This window comes from Motacilla alba, chromosome 2 (genome assembly GCF_015832195.1).
Source record: "Motacilla alba alba isolate MOTALB_02 chromosome 2, Motacilla_alba_V1.0_pri, whole genome shotgun sequence".
Classification (NCBI taxonomy): domain Eukaryota; kingdom Metazoa; phylum Chordata; class Aves; order Passeriformes; family Motacillidae; genus Motacilla; species Motacilla alba.
Genome location: NC_052017.1, coordinates 140,437,161 through 140,453,535, shown reverse-complemented (window position 1 = coordinate 140,453,535; position 16,375 = coordinate 140,437,161). Strand labels below are relative to the sequence as shown.

At 43.6% G+C, this 16,375-nt stretch overlaps 1 protein-coding gene across 20 annotated transcripts in view; it reads left to right on the top strand.

The window, feature by feature from the left end:
• The window catches only part of MTSS1 (MTSS I-BAR domain containing 1), a 126,110-nt gene that overhangs the window by 63,106 nt on the left and 46,629 nt on the right, over positions 1 to 16,375 (top strand). Inside the window, exon 2 of one of the 20 annotated variants that reach the window (XM_038129053.1) lies at positions 7,438 to 11,298. The exons of 17 other annotated variants lie outside the window; for them this stretch is intronic. In XM_038129053.1, the coding sequence (XP_037984981.1) occupies positions 11,283 to 11,298 (16 nt within the window). In that variant the 5' untranslated portion in view covers positions 7,438 to 11,282. Of the gene's footprint in view, positions 1 to 7,437; positions 11,309 to 11,358; positions 15,275 to 16,375 lie in introns of those variants that run through there. 2 more of the 20 variants (XM_038129058.1, XM_038129057.1) reach the window with 2 other exon arrangements.

Genomic DNA, 16,375 nt, shown 5'->3' with positions numbered 1-16,375 from the left:
TATTCTAGTATAGCTGGAGTTATTAAAAAAAAAGAAATCTGTTACATTTCAGGGATGTTTGGGCTTCACGCTTCAATAGTGCTAATTAGATATGTGACCCATTTTCATTCTGCTTTAGCTCCTGGGGATGGTGGAGCCTCATTATAAATAGAAGGACAGAGAATGCCCATGTTCCTTATTCTAAATAGCTTCTTCAAAACATGCCCAAAGGGCTTTAGGGTGTTTTCTGTGTGGGCACTGGTTATGTTTTCTTTTTCTTTAAGTGAGGATGTGGGACAAGGGGAGATTTCTCTCTCCAGAAATAAATAATTTAATATTTTTTCTTTCATTTGGAAAACCTAGTGACAAATCAAGGTCCTCTTGAATTCAAAGTTTGCCTTGTTTTTATTGACAAGGGAATAAACTTGATTTTTTTTTTCTGAATAAAAATGTGTTTAATATTGCAGTAGCTTCCCATTAAGTGGTATTTTTAGCTCACAAAATCTGTGCAGCTCGTGTCTTCGTGGCATGCACTGAGTGGCTGGCTAGATGCTGACGAAAGGCAGCAGTCATAAGAGGTACTTGTTGGGAAACATCCTGACAAAGTGCACAGTGTGATGCAAAACTGAGGCTGGAAGGAGCAAACAGCCCATTCCAGAATCTGTCCTTGGAAAGCCCTCCTGTTCTGTGCTCTTCTCGGCAGGACTCAGTTGTTTCCAGAAAATCTGTAGTGAAGACACACCCCCAATGGCTGAAAATGCTGAACTCTCTTTGGAGTGAACCCTGGGTGAGACCTGGGGATAAGTATAAGTGTATTAAAAATAATATAAATGAATAAAAGATAGCAGAGCGTTGCCAGGCAACTGTCAAAGGAGCTGTGGCTCCTGCAGGCTCCTGCATCTCTGGGCTTTGCTGAAATGACCTCTTACATTTTGAGCATCTTGCCTGCCTGTGGAGGAAATGATTGTTCTGAACTTTGCTGATATACCTCACAGGCAGCAGTTGAGCTTGAGTGCTGCTGTATTTACTGTTACAGTGCTGATCTTCCTGCCCTATCCAAAAAAAAAAAAAGAAAAAAAAAAGAAAAAGCTGAGCTGGATACAGCTCTCAGCAGAAGAGCACTCATTTATCACTGAAACTGAATAAGTACATTTTTGTGATTTAGCTATGTCAGTGGGGTTAATCTGAAAGCAGGCAGAGAAGGAGCTCTCCTGTCACTACGCTGTTAATGACTACACTAAACAAAAGGCTAAGCTGGGTTTTACCTCTGAATTTACTGGTCTGAGGACTTGTCCGTAAACTGTGACTTGGAGGCTTGCTGGTAAAATTGAGTCTTGTAGAGAAGCAGGCTGTGTCAGAGGAACTAACCTGAGGCAGGTTAGTCTAGCACTGGGCTGGTTTTCGGGGCATTTTACCGGGATCCTCCAAGAGGTCCTTTGGTGCAGAGGAATCCAGGGCTGTGCTCTGCAGCTCCTTCCTTTGCACGGTAGTTTGACGTGTGTGCAGCAGATGATGAAGTTAACCTTTTCTGTTTGCAGAGGAGGAGGGAAATAACCTTTTCAAAAGCTGTGTTTATCAGTATAAACATAACTTCTTACATCGTAAACATGAACAGCATGAGTAGGTTTTGGGTGGCTGCTTTATTGCTTGTATCACATTCCCATTTGGAGTATGTTAGGTGCTGTCATCTGTCTCCACCATGAGAAAACTGCTGTCTAAAAATTCCCAGTGTACAACGGGATGAGAAAAATCACTCCTACAGGGAGACTATGATGGAATCTTACAGTTATTTAAGCTTAATGCACTGTAGATACGTAGATATGTAGACAGAGTGAGTAAAGGTTAATGCATTTATAAGGCTTTGAAGATCAGAAGAAAACTTGATTTAATTTCAAATTTTTGTTACATTGTGTGATGCCTCACTGCTAAGTATTTCTCAGAAGATGCTGGTGGCATGTTACATGGCTGTTTGCTTTGGTCATGGGTTATTTTGCAGTTTTCTCACAAATCTATTTCCACATTTTTCCTCATCTTCACCACTTGTTTTGCTTTATTCTGCTGTTTTCATTTCTCTCCTGTGTATGTTATTGTCAGAAATTTTAGCTCAGTTGGCTCACTCAAGACTTTGAAAAGAAAAAAAAAAGGTAACTGGAAAGAAATTCTGAATATTTTCCCTGCCCAGAAACATTGAATAGAAGCTAGGTACTGCTAGGGCAGAGCCTTCAGCCTTGATGAACTAACAGCTGACTGTGTCCTGTTAATTAATGCTGTACGGCACAAATGTACAGTTTTCCACAGCTGTTGATAAGCAAGCTTTTCCTTGCAAAAAAAACTGGTCATGAGGTGGTGATTTGGCTGAATGTTTGGAGTGCATGCACCCAAACCCAGCTCCCTCCCCAGGAAAGCATCCGAGATAGCGGCGCTGCGCTGGAGGTTGTGTTGCCTGTGTGTTCCGAGAGGAATGCGGCTCCGTGCCGGGTCCGACGTGCCACGCTGGTGCTTTGCATTCCACTGGAGATAGCGCCTAGGACTTTCTCTTGAGAAGAAAACCAGAAAACACCTGTTACTGTTGGCAGCTGGTGCCTCAACAGCAAACAGACAGACAGACGGACCAGGGCTCCTGCATTCCTGCCTACCAAATGCAAAGGCTTGGAGAGTCCTGCTTGGAAATAAAGGAATGATGTCTTAAAGAAAAAATAAGTGGTGTTTTTTGAGTCTAAATGGATTAGACTCGCTGTGGATCTCTTATCTAGGAATTTTCAAGGAAGCTGATGGACACATCCCGGAGGTGGTTTTTGTTTTCCCTTTAAATTGACTCACCAACTAAATACATTGAAATGGTGAATGTGTAATTGATTAAACTTTCTTCTTTGGTAGGGCTGAAGTATAAGCAGATAAGAAAGGGTTTTTATGAAATTACAGAATTTTGCTCTGAAGATCAAAAGGTCCAGATATGTTCTTAGGCATAAAGACAAGTTACAAAAAACCCCTAAACTAAATAATTTATGTGTTTAATCTTTCAAAATAGTATTTCAGGCTGGATGAAACAATTTTCAAATCTCCTGGATTGGACCCAACAGTAAATAGCTATAAATAGCATGTTCCCCTGCAAGCACTGCATTTTACAACCAGGCATGCAGGGAAGGGATGCAGAATTTAAAGCATCTGAACCAGGTTTTGTTGTTCCACTGGTTGAAAAAGAGCCGAGGGACTGCAATAAACACCTGGGGAAGCTACTGGTGCGTGTTAACAAGTGTTTGTTTTTGAAGACTTGGTGATGTTACAGAAGCAGCATTTGAAGAGGTTGATCTGTAGAAGACACTTCGTTCCGCTGTCTGGCTCGATAGCCGGGTGCTTTCCCCAGCATGGGGATCATGATGTGCCCGTAATTGCAGTTAAATGAACATGGCTGGCTCTCAGGCAAATGAAACCTAATTTGTCGCAGCTGTCAGAATGATCATGTCATGTTTGTTGCCTTCGGGAGCAGTTTTAGGCTGCAAATCCTGTTAAGGTCACAGCTTTTTCTTGTTAAATATTGCACAGCATGTTTGCTGACCCTAGGATTTATCTTGGTGGGTTTTTTTAAAGGCAAACACACAAGTTCTGTCTCTTACATAAGCTGGGGTTGAACTTCTGTGAACCTTAGTCATGTGGGCTAGAGCTTGTTAATTTGGTGGTCTTCAAGGACTTGAGCATAGCAGTAATTTGAGGGTTTGCATAGAGCAGTTGAGAGATTTGCTCACGGATTCGTATGACCAAGATTTTTGAAATCATGCTTCAGCTCAGCTTTTAAAGAGCAGCCTTCTCAGGACTGAACACATAGTTACACTGCACATCAGCAGCAGCAGACAGAAGCAGCACAGCAGCTTTAAATTTTGTGTTTGTGCCAGCAGGAGATACAGTAGAATAAATGTTAGAGTCTATTCTTAATATCTCAAAAAAATAATGTAAAGTGTAGGCTTCTTGAAATCCCCCTTAGTCATAATTTCAGTATTTTTTATGCTTTTGTTTCTATATTAACAGATTGGGTCTAAATTGAATGGAGCAAGCACTAAAAATTTTTGGATGTCAAGCCTGCAGGAGCAGAGAGTTTTACTGCTCTACTCCTCTTCTAAAAAAAATGGAAACAAGGTTTAATATAATTATTTGGATCCCTAAAATACCTGAGGCTAATTTCTCCTACCTCTGTGCTCGTGGCTGTAGTTGAACTTCAGAGGGAGAGGTGAAGAGTCTGTGCCTGCAGATTGCTGGAGTGCAAGGCTGGAAAATGTCAGCAGCGTTCGTGGAGCTACCCAGAGAAAATGCTGAGCTTTTAACAGAGAGATCATGCAGACACATTGCTCTTGATGCAACACTGGCTGCCCCTTGTTTTGGTCACTGCTGAGTCTTGGGGACATGGCCACATGTCCCCTTGGGCTGCAGCTGCCCCTCGGGGTGCACCTGCCCCAGCCTGCTGGGGAGGACATTGGGGCACAGCTCTCTGCATCAGCCATCAGCTGGTGTCTCAGAGGGATGTCTGCAGGGCCATCCTCCTCCTCCTCTACCCTTCTGCCTGTGTAACTATGCCCAGCCCTGGGCTTTCCATCTTCCCAGCTATTCTGGGGCTGGGGAGGGAGAACAAAGCTGGCTGGGGGAGGACCAGTGCTGTGTGCAAGGGAGGGGGGTAGGGAAGCAACTGCTGATCCTGAAAAACTCCTTCTGCTCTTGAAAGAGTCTGCCTTCTTCCAGGCTTTCTGCCTGTCCTCCCCTCCCATGGCAGGAATGCCACAGCTCACAGGACTTTCCTTCCTTGCTGAGGAGCTTTAAACTGGCTTTGCTGCTGCCTTTACCTTGTTGTATGTATCATATACTTGGAAATGTAGGGATGGAGTGTACCAGAAGACTAAATGAGGGAAGATGGAGCAGAACTGGTAAAAATAATCTCACAGAGGTGCCCTGTTAGTGAAGTTTTGGGCACATCTAGCTGCTGGATCATCAGCAGAAGGTGAACGGCCTCACCCTCAAAACTCTATTTGCATATATTTTATCTCCCATTCCTTTTTCAAAGTACAGATTGGCATTCAAATATCCATCCCTTCCATGAGGATGCAGGAAACTGCAGTCCCTGATGCTCAATGCTTAAAAAAACAGCTTCAATCTTTTGTAATAGTTACATGACAGTTTAACAGTTAGTAGAAGAAAAACAAAAAATTATGCATCTGCTTCTGTAGATTGTGAGGACATAATATTGAAAATAAACATTATAAACTTTAGCTTAATGATTTATTGAAACTCATTTTTTCATTTTATTGTAGCTTTCAGTCTCTTACTATGTAGCTGTCTGGTTTCCCCAGAGAAGAGAAGACTAGCTCAGAGATATAAATCGCTGTTAATGATTTTAAATAGCTATCTATCTGTATATAATACGTGTTTTTTTCTTTCGCCCTGGGCATTCAATCATGGGATTAGGAGAGGATAATCAATAATCCTAAATGCACAGCAGAGCCGCTGTTGGTGGTGAGGGCTCAGAGCTGCTGCAAAGTCCCATCACTGCCTTCCAGCCTCTCGCTGTGAGGCCTCTCTCCCTGCTGAGCATCGTGAGATTTCTAGCAAAAATGGTCTCTCCAAGACCTGCACTGCCTGCCAGAGGAGATCACTGTTTTCCCAAACAGCTCATGTGAGGTGGTCACCTTCAGTCTCTTGTAGAACAAGAGAAGTGAAGAGCTGAGCCGTAGCTTGTTGGGAGCACTGCAGGGTTCCATTAAGTTTTGTTTGGCCTCGGCCAACAAAGGTTGAGTGAGGCTTGTACAGATAGAAAAACCTGTTGTGAAATAAGAGATACTGTAGGCGGCTGTACTAAGGAACATGCAGTGAAAGTGAACAGACCCCTGGGCATTAGCCAGGACGTTCCTCATCTCCTGTAGTTTGTGTCTGAACCAGCCCTGTGGAGACCCTTTTCATCATGGAAAAAGTATTTAGACCTTGGAGCTAACATTTCCATCTATTTGTTTCCCCAGTGATCCCAGGCAAGTTCCTGCAATTGGGATGCAGGACCAGCAAATACCAGGTGTTTTTAAAAGGGTGGGATTATTATGACTTCACATCTTTTCTTGTGTTTTATTCACATTAATGATGTATCAGGAAAATAGTGATTTAACAGATGATGTGTGGCTGCAGGGCCATTTAGCTGTACTTTAACTTGGAGCACACTGGTTGTGACTGAATATTGCTTCACCTTCAAAGCTCTCCAAAGGCTTGTGCAAATAAATTTGTTTACTATCCTTTTTGCACTGGAGACATGCTCTCAGCATGCCTTCAGCAGAAAAGCCAGCACCAAAGTTAGTGTTAGATGGAAGTGTCTGCTTGTGAACTGAAGGTGTTGGTATCATTTTAGATCAAATGATGTGTTGGTATTGATTCAAATAAGCAAAACAGAGGCTTCTGGACCACAGCAAGCAAGCTTAGTCTGCTACCTATGTTTAGCCTTGAAGGCCAGGTTGTACAGCAGGATGTGAGGTAGTGGTTATGGGACCTCCTTAGAGGGTCACTGTCCCCTGTACTGAATGTACAGAGCACCAGAGGCTTGTATGTGCTCTGTAAGATATGAAAATCTTCTGTAGCCTTGAGAGGTGGTGATCCTGCCATGCAGAGGAGTCTGGTTGTGATGGCAGATGTGTAGTCATTTTATGTGGAAGGCTGGAGGAAGAACAGATCAGCCATTGGTGGCTTTGTGCTCTGAAGGTTCTTCGTTCCCCTCTTCCCACTTCCCTTTTGCTCCGTGTTGTTTCCTTTGGTCATTTATCACTGGTGGTTAACAGTCCTGCCCTTCATGGCATCATCTCTGCAGGCTTCTTTGATGGCCCTTTTGGCACACCTGCAAACGGGTCTGCCTGGAACAGCCCATGTTCCCTTCCAAGGTGCCTTGTCCAGCAGTGTTTGCAGGCTGGCTGTAACAGCAACACCAGCATCATTTCTGTAATACTTTGATTTTTCAGGGTTCAGATGAGAGGTTCCAAATAAAAAGAGAGTCTGTCCTTGGAGGTAAAATGACCTGCTCTTAGTGTTCCTTCCCATGGTCATTGAGTAACTCACATGCCTCGTGTGCATTCTGTGCTTACTGGTCATAGGACAGCAGTCCCAGCCTGGCCAGTTGGTTGGCAGCCTTACATGCTCACCAGCTTGTAGACACTGCCGGACTTCTCAATTTTTTTCCACCATTTTTTTGCTTAACACAAGTGAATTGGGAAGGGCTAGAAGAAAACCACTGCAGGTGAAACTCCTCATGATATGTTACTGTGCCAAGTGAACTTCTATCATTGATTTAAAGGCAGACACAGATAGCAAATAGGGCACCATAAGGATTCATGGTTCTGTTACAGTGTGAGACCTAATAAATCTTATGTGTGCCTTGTACTTAGTTCATGTAGTTATTCTGACCACTGGGATTTATTCTTAGCCCAGCTTTTTTTTTTTTTTCAGGAATTGCTGTTCCTTCATCAAATGGGAGCAGACTGACTGCTGTGTCAGACTCAATTTTCTCAGCTAGGCACAGACAGAGATGGGAAATGCCTTGGAAAATGAGAGAGAGGGCAAAGTCAGTTTGGAAGTTGGAAAGGGATCTGGATCTGATCTCCTTTTACTTGTGATGTTATTTCTCTTCTTGAACCACTTTTTACTATTTGAGTTAATGCCCATTTGCCGTTTTTTCAGAAAGTCAATAAATACCCCTGGCAAGAAGACCTGTCCACTTCCTACTTGATCTGTCCATAACTCCATCTTTAACTCTTGTATGAATCTGCTGGTGTTGTTTTGCATATTGAAGTCTAAGGAATATGAGTAGTTAAACCATTTACATAAGATAAATTAATGTTTTTCTTAGTTTCTGTGCTTTTGAGTTTGCTGTGGTTGTTTGTACTCTGGGACCCATGTTCACAAATTTAAATCCAGGAGTGGAAACATATTAGGAGCAACTGGAGGGAGTATGTGTTGGAATGGACACTGTTGGTGCTGCTTTTGTCTGTCACTGAAATGTCAGTAATAGGTTGTTACTGACTTGAAAAAAAGATGTGTAGCTCCTGAGAATGAAGTACAAATAAACCAGCCCTTCCTACAGAAACTTGTTTGACATGTTCTCTACTCTCTTTTCACATGAGAGGCACCAGATGAGTTTTGCTGCCGTTGCTCAGTTCTATGTCAGGAGAACCCAGGAATCACTCCCTGGTGATTCCTGGCCCTCCTCTGACCTGAGTTTTGTTTTTGAGCTCATAGTTGTATCTTTTGAACTTCTTCTGATGATCTCTCTATTTTGTTTTGATGCTGATGCAATCCATCTGAGATAGAAACAGTGATGCTGAGTTCTGTGAAAATGGTGGCTGGCGTTCCCTATGCTGGCTTTTTCTGGAAGTGGTTTAGAGGGTAGCAGGGTTAAGTCCAGCTGGTACAACAGGAGCTCTTCCATCTGCTCTGCTCTGCTCTGCTGTGCAGTTGCACAGTAACAAGCCTGATCAAGCTGGTGGTGTGTTTAAGTTAAGGCACTTGCTGACTCATTAGCAGAAATACAGTGGTGAGGAAATCCTCTGCCTGCCAACTGACCGTGTACTGTTACAGTCACTGTGGCAACACGGTGTGCTGCCTGTCAGGGATGCCCATGGCCTGCCCTATTTTATTTTTCTTTAACATTAAAAAAAAATAAATTAGAAAGTCCTGAAATGGGAAGGAGGAAATGTTGCAAAGCTCATTAAGGCTCCTCAAGGTAATTTGTGGAAAGTAGTTTTGAAGTGCAGATCCCTCTTGTTTCATCCTTCTCTGCCTTTCTTGCATGAGGTTTGGACAAGCCCTCCCATGTTGACACAGACTAAATGATTCTTCTCAATCGCTTCTGCACCGTCTCCTGTGCTAATTACTGCTCTGCAAATCTACTCTCTGGGCTGATTTCTAAATTCATCCAGGAGGCTGAGCAGCTCGGAGGATCTGCTGCAAACATGACTTAGCTGGCAGGCAGCAAAGCTGCTCTCAAGCCCTCTGAGGAGAATTAAGCCTGTCTGTTGGGCAGCTGGTTTTATCAGTCTGTGTTGCAGATTAAAACATGTTTCAATGTCTTTTCTATCAAATCAGGAAGAAGAAAAAAAAAACATGTTCTTGTTACCAGGTCCCTGGCTGCATGTTAATAGAGAGCTAATTGACCAAATGTCAGTCACTTGTGCTCCTGGGAGGGAAGGACCATCTCCCCTGTGCAGAGCATACATGAGCACAACCTGTGCCTGTTCTCAGGCTGATGGTGATTTTTATGTTTTACCCACTAGAGACAGGAGCTGCTGAGGTTACAGTGTGCCCAGACTACCAGGCCAAGGATATATCTGCTTCCACACTTTTAGGACATGGGATGTGGTGTAGAGATGGCACTGTTTTTGAAATGGAAAGGTTTAGGGCCTCTCCTAGCCTAGCTGTCAACCATATGCTTTATTCAGAATTTTACCCCCTTAAACCTCCACTTGTGATGCCTGTGGCATGCCTCTTTCAGCAGAAAGCTCCCTAAGTCACCAGTTCAAGTTTTAAGGCATTTATGCCATCTCAGAATTGGCCATCGTCTGGTGGGGAGATGAAATCTTGTAGGTAGAAGAGCCTCACAGCTCTGTACAGGTCACAGGTCACAGGGCATTTTGGTTGCTTGTGGTAACTCACCAGGTTTTTCTTGTAGGAGTGTTGAGGGGTTGATGCACTGAAGGTGATTTCAGTTGAAAGCAAAGGTTGTGGTGCTTACATACTGCACCTTTACAGTTAATGTGCAAACCAAGGTCCAAGATTTTAAAGGGCACGTAAGAGACACGGTTCAAGGCCTTCTTAGAAAGAAATATGAGGATTTGGATTTAAGTATAAACCAAACAGATTGCATCTTTCTTGCTTTTTAGTCATGAGGTTGATACATGACTTCACTCTTCACCTGCTTTTTTTTGGCCAGCTTATCTTCTTGCTGTGTAAGATGATTTTTTTTTTCTCTTGATTCACTTTCTGTTACAGGGACAGAAGTGTTAGTTTTTTACCCCTGTAAAACAAAATATCTCTCATTCAATTAGGTATAGATATCTCAGACATAGATTTTCCTGTCAGAACTGGTTCTGGAGCCCTTTTGTAATAGTGTGTTGCAAAACTCTCATTAGGGCTTCCCTGTGTCACAGTAATATTATGCCCATAAAGCAGTAACCCTGCTTTGACACCTCTGTGAATAGCAGTGCAATGCCTAATGAAAATGCAGTTTTACTGGCATGAAAGTGTTTATGTTAATGAAGCTATGTTCATACATGCCGGAGCTTACAATACAAATATTTCCCTTGCAAACCCCTGAGTGATATGCTCATAAGTCTTGGTGAGTCTAATCTGGATTAAAAAATACATCGTATTCAGAGTGGCCTTAAAATACAACCAGGGTAGGTATGAGGTAAAGATAAGCCTTTCCATAATGCAGAACACTTGGTATAAGAAGTGGAAGAATATTTAATAACAGGCTTTGATCAGACTACCTGCTGTGGAACAAAAGTATTTCATTGCTCTCTGGGAAAGCTTGTAATTTGTTTTTTCCTAGTTGTTACAACTGTACAGCCCAAATGAACAGACCACAGCAGTGGAATTTGAACCCAGGATTTCTGGATCAAAACCCATGAGCAAATGTTTTGTAAGGTTAGGCACTTACCTATTAGCTTGCAGCCAGTAAGAGATTCTTAAGCCTTATGAAATGGGAACAGGTGACCAAAGATAATTTTTAAGTAAAAACTTGACCTGTGTGCCTAATGGTGCAGGTTTGGAACAGGAGACACTGTGTGTAGTTCAGTTCTCAGGAAGCATGTTCGACAGTGGGGTGATGAAAGAAACATGTGCTCTTCCCACTAATTTATATTTGTGTTTTGGTAACCCTCTGGTCTGTGAGCAGAAATAGGGGTTGGTCCTGCAAGCATGAGTGCAACTTGAGTACACTGCGCTGTGCCTGGGCTTGGTGAACTCAAGTGCTGAGGGAAAGTGAAGCAATTCTAGGGGTCCAGAGGCCAGCAGGGTACATGCATGCTTCAGGAATTTGCTGTTGCTGACTCAGCTACAGGGAGGAGGCAATGTATGCTTTTTGTTTTCAGAATTGCTTGTCAAGCTGTTGGGGAAAAAGAAACTACTCTGGAGAAGTGGAAAAAGCTTTGTCAAGAAGGCAGTTAGAGCTTGCAGATCCTTTCCTGTATAATTTCTGAAATCCAGGTGTGGTTGGAAGTTGTGTTACATATTACATGGGAAACTTTTATTCAGTTTCTCCAGCAATTTCCTGATACCATAACAGCAGCTGAGGAATGGATCAGGCAGAAGGTGAGGATGGGTAAGTGTTCATACACTGCCACATTGAAGCCATTTCTGGAGATGTGAGAGAGTTTCTTAAGAGTGTATTTGCAGCAGCTGCAGCAGCAAATGAAGAATGGCGTGTCAGATGTAGCTGAAGGATAGTGGATAGCCTGAGCAAGTGAAGTACCTGCGTCCTGAGATCAGTGAGAAAGAGAGGTCGGCTCTCCATTGTAGCTTGCAGGAAGTTTGCAGCTTGTATCCAGGCACAAGCTCCAGACCCTCTCCCAGATCACAGTGCCTGCTCCAGAAACAGGCCCATTTCTTGGAGCATCTGGGATTTTCTGTGAGGCATCTCCTTCAATCCAGCACTGACCTGGACTGACCCTCTGTAACTCGTGAGCCAAAATAAAATTGTAGCTAGGGGACGACAGCTCTAGTAAGCAGATCCCAAACAAAATTGAAGGCTGTTAAAATGTCTCATTGAATTATGGTGCTACAGGAGTGGAGTGACTCATAGTGAAGCTAATCACCTGCTGCTTTGTCTTAACTGCAAAGAATAGATTGCTAGTTAAACATTTAAAGGTCATAATCCTAGTTGTATTAGTGTTGCTTTCCTCCTCCATCCCCATTATGCCTGAAGTTACTAGGGGAAATCAGGCAGATACTCTGGAGGTCTGTGTTCTGCAGGTGAGACTCAGCATGTTTATCTTTCAGGCTCACACTGTGGACCTCTGTGTGTTCATTTGTGAGAGAGACCATGCTGAAAAGCATTGCATTGGCTCTACACAAATTTCCCCAAAACATCACCAGTATGACATTGGTGTTCTGGGCAGAGTCAAATTTGAAGTCGTAGATATTTCGGGGTTCATTTTGTTCACAGGAAATTTCAGGAGTGAAACTGGAGTTCAGGTCCCTATCCCACAGCCAGGCAAGTTCAGTGTTTTCAGTTAACAGTTCTTTGTTGTTCATCGGGCCAAGAGCGTCTTAAAGGAGACAGAGTTTTCTTGGTCCTGCCTAAAGGGGCTGTAGACCTCTCTAGTTGACTGGGAAAAGAACAGACTGTTTCTTTCTACCACTGACTTGTCTGTGTGGGTGAGCAGAGGAACTGTGTCACCTCGATGGAACAATCATTACTGTCCCCGCAGCTGTCCCCAGTTGCAGCAGCCATTGTCAGGAAGGTTCTGTAGAGAGAGGACGTGGCTCTTTGCCTGGTGGATCTTCCCGTACTCTGCTGGAAAAGAGCCTTCCAGGTTGATGAAGATGATACACTTTTCTATCAAAATGCTGGTCCAGCTCTTCTAAGTGATTCATGCCCCTTACATCCAGTTCACTGCTGTGAGTCACCAGGAGAGGTGATGTCTGCCTTGGTGGCTCTCCTGGAGAAGCATTCAGATGGTGGTGGAGGAAAACTTATAGATAAAATAACAGCAAGTCATGCTAAAACATCTAGGCCTGTAGGTCACATCAGAAGTCAGTGGGTGCAGTGGATATCACCAGTGACATCAGCAGAGTGTTAGCACTCCAATTTAAATATAGATTTTGAAGGAAGTTTATAATATTTTCTGCATATGTATGTTTTGTGGCAGGAAGCATATCCTGCTATAAATTACTCTGTTTGAGAGGCTGCATTAAAGACTGTGTGTCACTTAAGCCTGGAAGTTTTTCCTTTCGGAAGTGTTGGCTGTGATAAACTAATAGATCACTGACATGTTTTAAGCTTGACCATTGCCTTACTTTGGACTGGACCAGAGAGAGCATGGTGTCAGAACAACATGTTTCCTATCAGCTGCCAAGTTCTTGTTCTTGTAGAACAATCTGGACAAACTGAATCAATGGGCCAAAGCCAGGTTTGAGGTTCAACAAAGTGAGGTTCTGGGTCTTGTACTTTGGTCACAACAACCCCCTGCAATCCTACAGGCTTGGGGAAGAGTGGCTGGAAAGCTGCCCAGCAGAAACGGATCTGGGATTTATGGACCAGGGCAGTGATTGTCCCCTTGTACTCAGCACTTGTGCGGCCACAACTCAAGTCCTGTATCCAGTTTTGGGCCCCTCGCTGTAAGGAGAACATTGAGGTGCTGGAACATGTCCAGAGAGGGGCAGTGGAGCTGGGGAATGGGCTGGAGCACAAGTCCTAAGAGGAGTGGCTGAGGGAGTTGGGGGTGTTTAGTCTGGAGAAAAGGAGACAAAGGGAGACCTCATAGCTCTCTACAACTCACTGAAAGGTGGCTGAAGCCAGGTGGGCTTGGTTTCTTTTCCCAGCAAACAAGTGAAAGGACAAGAGGAAATTACTTCAAACTGTACCAGGGGAGGTTGAGGTTGGATGTCAGGAAGGTTTTCTTCACTGAAAGGTTGGTTAAGCATTGGTACAGGCTGCCCAGGAAGGTGAAGGAGTTTCCATCCCTGGAAATGGTCAAGAAACGACTGGATGTGGCATTTAGTGCTATGGTTTAGTTGACAAGTTGATGTTTTATTAAAGGTTGGACTTGATGATCTTGGAGGTCTTTTCCAGCCTAAGATTCTGTGATAACCTTGGTGGCCAACAACCACATGAAGCAGTCTTGTGAAGTGAGGGAAGATGGACCTTGGTCTCGCGTGTGGTGAAGTGTTGGACAATGCTCTGTGCTGGTTTCTGTCTCTGTGCCCATCCTTCCAGTGGGTGCATATTTTTAGGAGGGATCCCTAGTGGCCTTTTCCAGGGCTGCAGAGCTGCTGTTGGGAGACATTGATGCAACATAGAGACAGAAGGGCCCAAAACTTCTAAAGGAGAATAGGGTGGACAACAGCATCCTGTTGTACATCCAGAGATCCCTGTTTGTGTCTGGGTTTGCTGTGTGCCTGAGGCTGTCCCTGGCCAGCCTTGCTCAAAGTGCCCCACATCACTTTGGCCAAAGAGCTGGCTTGAATCCTGAGCCCATGCAACATGTGCTGCTGGCTGTAGGGAGAAGGGCCCCTCACTTGTGAGGGCTGCTGGCTTGTGCAGATTTTGGATTGACCTTCACCTCACTAACAGCAGAATAAATTGATGGTGATGTATTTTTAAATGAGCAGATTGTACTTTCTCTCTTTGCATGCTTGTCTCAGAATATTTTTTCTTGAGGTGTGCCTTGGCAGAGAGCTTACTGAGGTAGGTTCTTATCCCGCCTCAAGCATTTGAGGTACACCCAATTCAGAAACAGGTCAGTGTTTCACACTGACAAAGCCTGATAGCATTGAAGTTTTTGGAAATGTGTCCTGTGCAACTCTGTTAACAACACCTCAAAGCAAAGGTGCATTTTCAGTAGTCAACAGCTCCATTTGGCTAAGGAGCACCTGTCCATGTTACTCTGCGGAGGTGACTCCAGACAGGGAACAGGCTGAAGGAAGGGGGTGCCCTCTTGGAAAACAGCTTCTGCTGAAAAGTCTCTTCACCGTTTTTTTGCAAGCTGATTTCTTTAGATGTTCTTTATTCTGCCTTTTGCAAAAAGCAGTCAAACTTCAAAGGAAGCTGTATCATACCATATTCTCCATGCACCTTAGGTTTAAAATGGAGTCTTCACACATTTGGTTATAGGTAGAAAAAAGTGTCCGTGGGGATCTGCTCCCTCTTCCTGCCCATTGTGACTGCTGATTGGACTTGCAAAAGCTGCCTCTAGTAAGGGGCAGTCATTGGATGGGTAATGGCTGATGCTAATTTATACCTGTTTGCTCTTAAATCACATCCTTAAGTGCTTTAAAATAGTATTAGGTTTACTTTTGTTTTCATAGCAGATAACTTCCATGTCTTTCTTTGTAGCTCAATACATTTTTTAGTTGCTTCATGCCTAGATCTCCCCTTAGCTCACCTCCATCTTAGCAGTCCTGGTACAAAGCTTTGTTAATATATTAACTCGAGTTCCTTCAATGTGATTCTGTTCTTACTAATGTTTACAATTCAGGAGTCTGCCACAGGATTTTTTAGTGCTTCCCACCTCTGCTTCCATAGGGTTTTGCGATATCATCCACACAGGAAAATAATGCATGCCCTGTGAGTACTGGTGGTTTATCCTGGGTTGACAACTGAGGTACCTTTTCTTCTTTTATTATCATCTGACCTGCAAGCCATTCCTTTCATAGCCTTTTGATCCTGTTGGGAATGCCAGATTAATGAGACTAACTACTTATTTTGGACAGATTTAAGCAGAGAAATACTCCTTACATCAAGACCCAATTATACCGTCCTTTCTCCTGTTTCAAAAACCAGTTCTTTGGGAGCTACCTTTTTAATTGAATCATTTATTTTACCCACTTTAAACAAACTGTTCAAAAAAATCTAGGCTAATGCCTATTGCAAGCAGTAGTATCTGAAATGGATTGCAGCTGGACAGATGAAATGTGGCAGTTATTTCTGTGGGAGGCATGCCCTTGAGTTCACTCAGCATGAGTGGCAGTGCTGCTGCAGAAGAGGAATTCAGATATGCTGGTGGCCCGTGCAAGTGCTGCATTGCAGTTACTGCCATCTTACGTCACAAGCAGACACTCCAGCAGCCCAAGGGCTCCTTGGGAGCCTGAGGAGAGCGTGGCTTTAGTACCATGGAACAACAGATCTCATGGTCTGTGTTTTCTGTGCTTCCTGGTGCATACCTTGTGCCTTCTGTGCAGGGAAGCCTCTATCAGCAGCTCTCTGTTCTCCTTAATGCAGTGTAAAAAGCTGGGAGTGCTTATCCATTTACAGCATTTGGGTTAGAGGGCTTTTTAGCCTCATTTTTTAATATATGTTTAGAGACTTACACATGTCATACTGTGATTACAGCATTGCACCATTTGAACCCGTCTGTTTTAATTAGCAGTTGGCATTGCCCTATTTGTAGATAGATGGAAAAAATACAAGCTAGCCAGTTTGCAGTGCAGAGTGTATTTTCTTCTGTTGGCAAGTAGTTTGTATCATTTTTCCATAGCTAAACTGGGTTGGCAACCTGCAGATGTTGCAGACATTAGGTACTGATGCTTGAAATAGAAATGGACTCTGAAGAGGGCGTGGGGTGAGGAGGAATAAATCAGAAACTGCTGTTGCATTGGATGTCTGTTAAGACTGATGATACGACACGCTTACCAGAGCATAACTGCAGAAGTTGACCACATGAAAAAC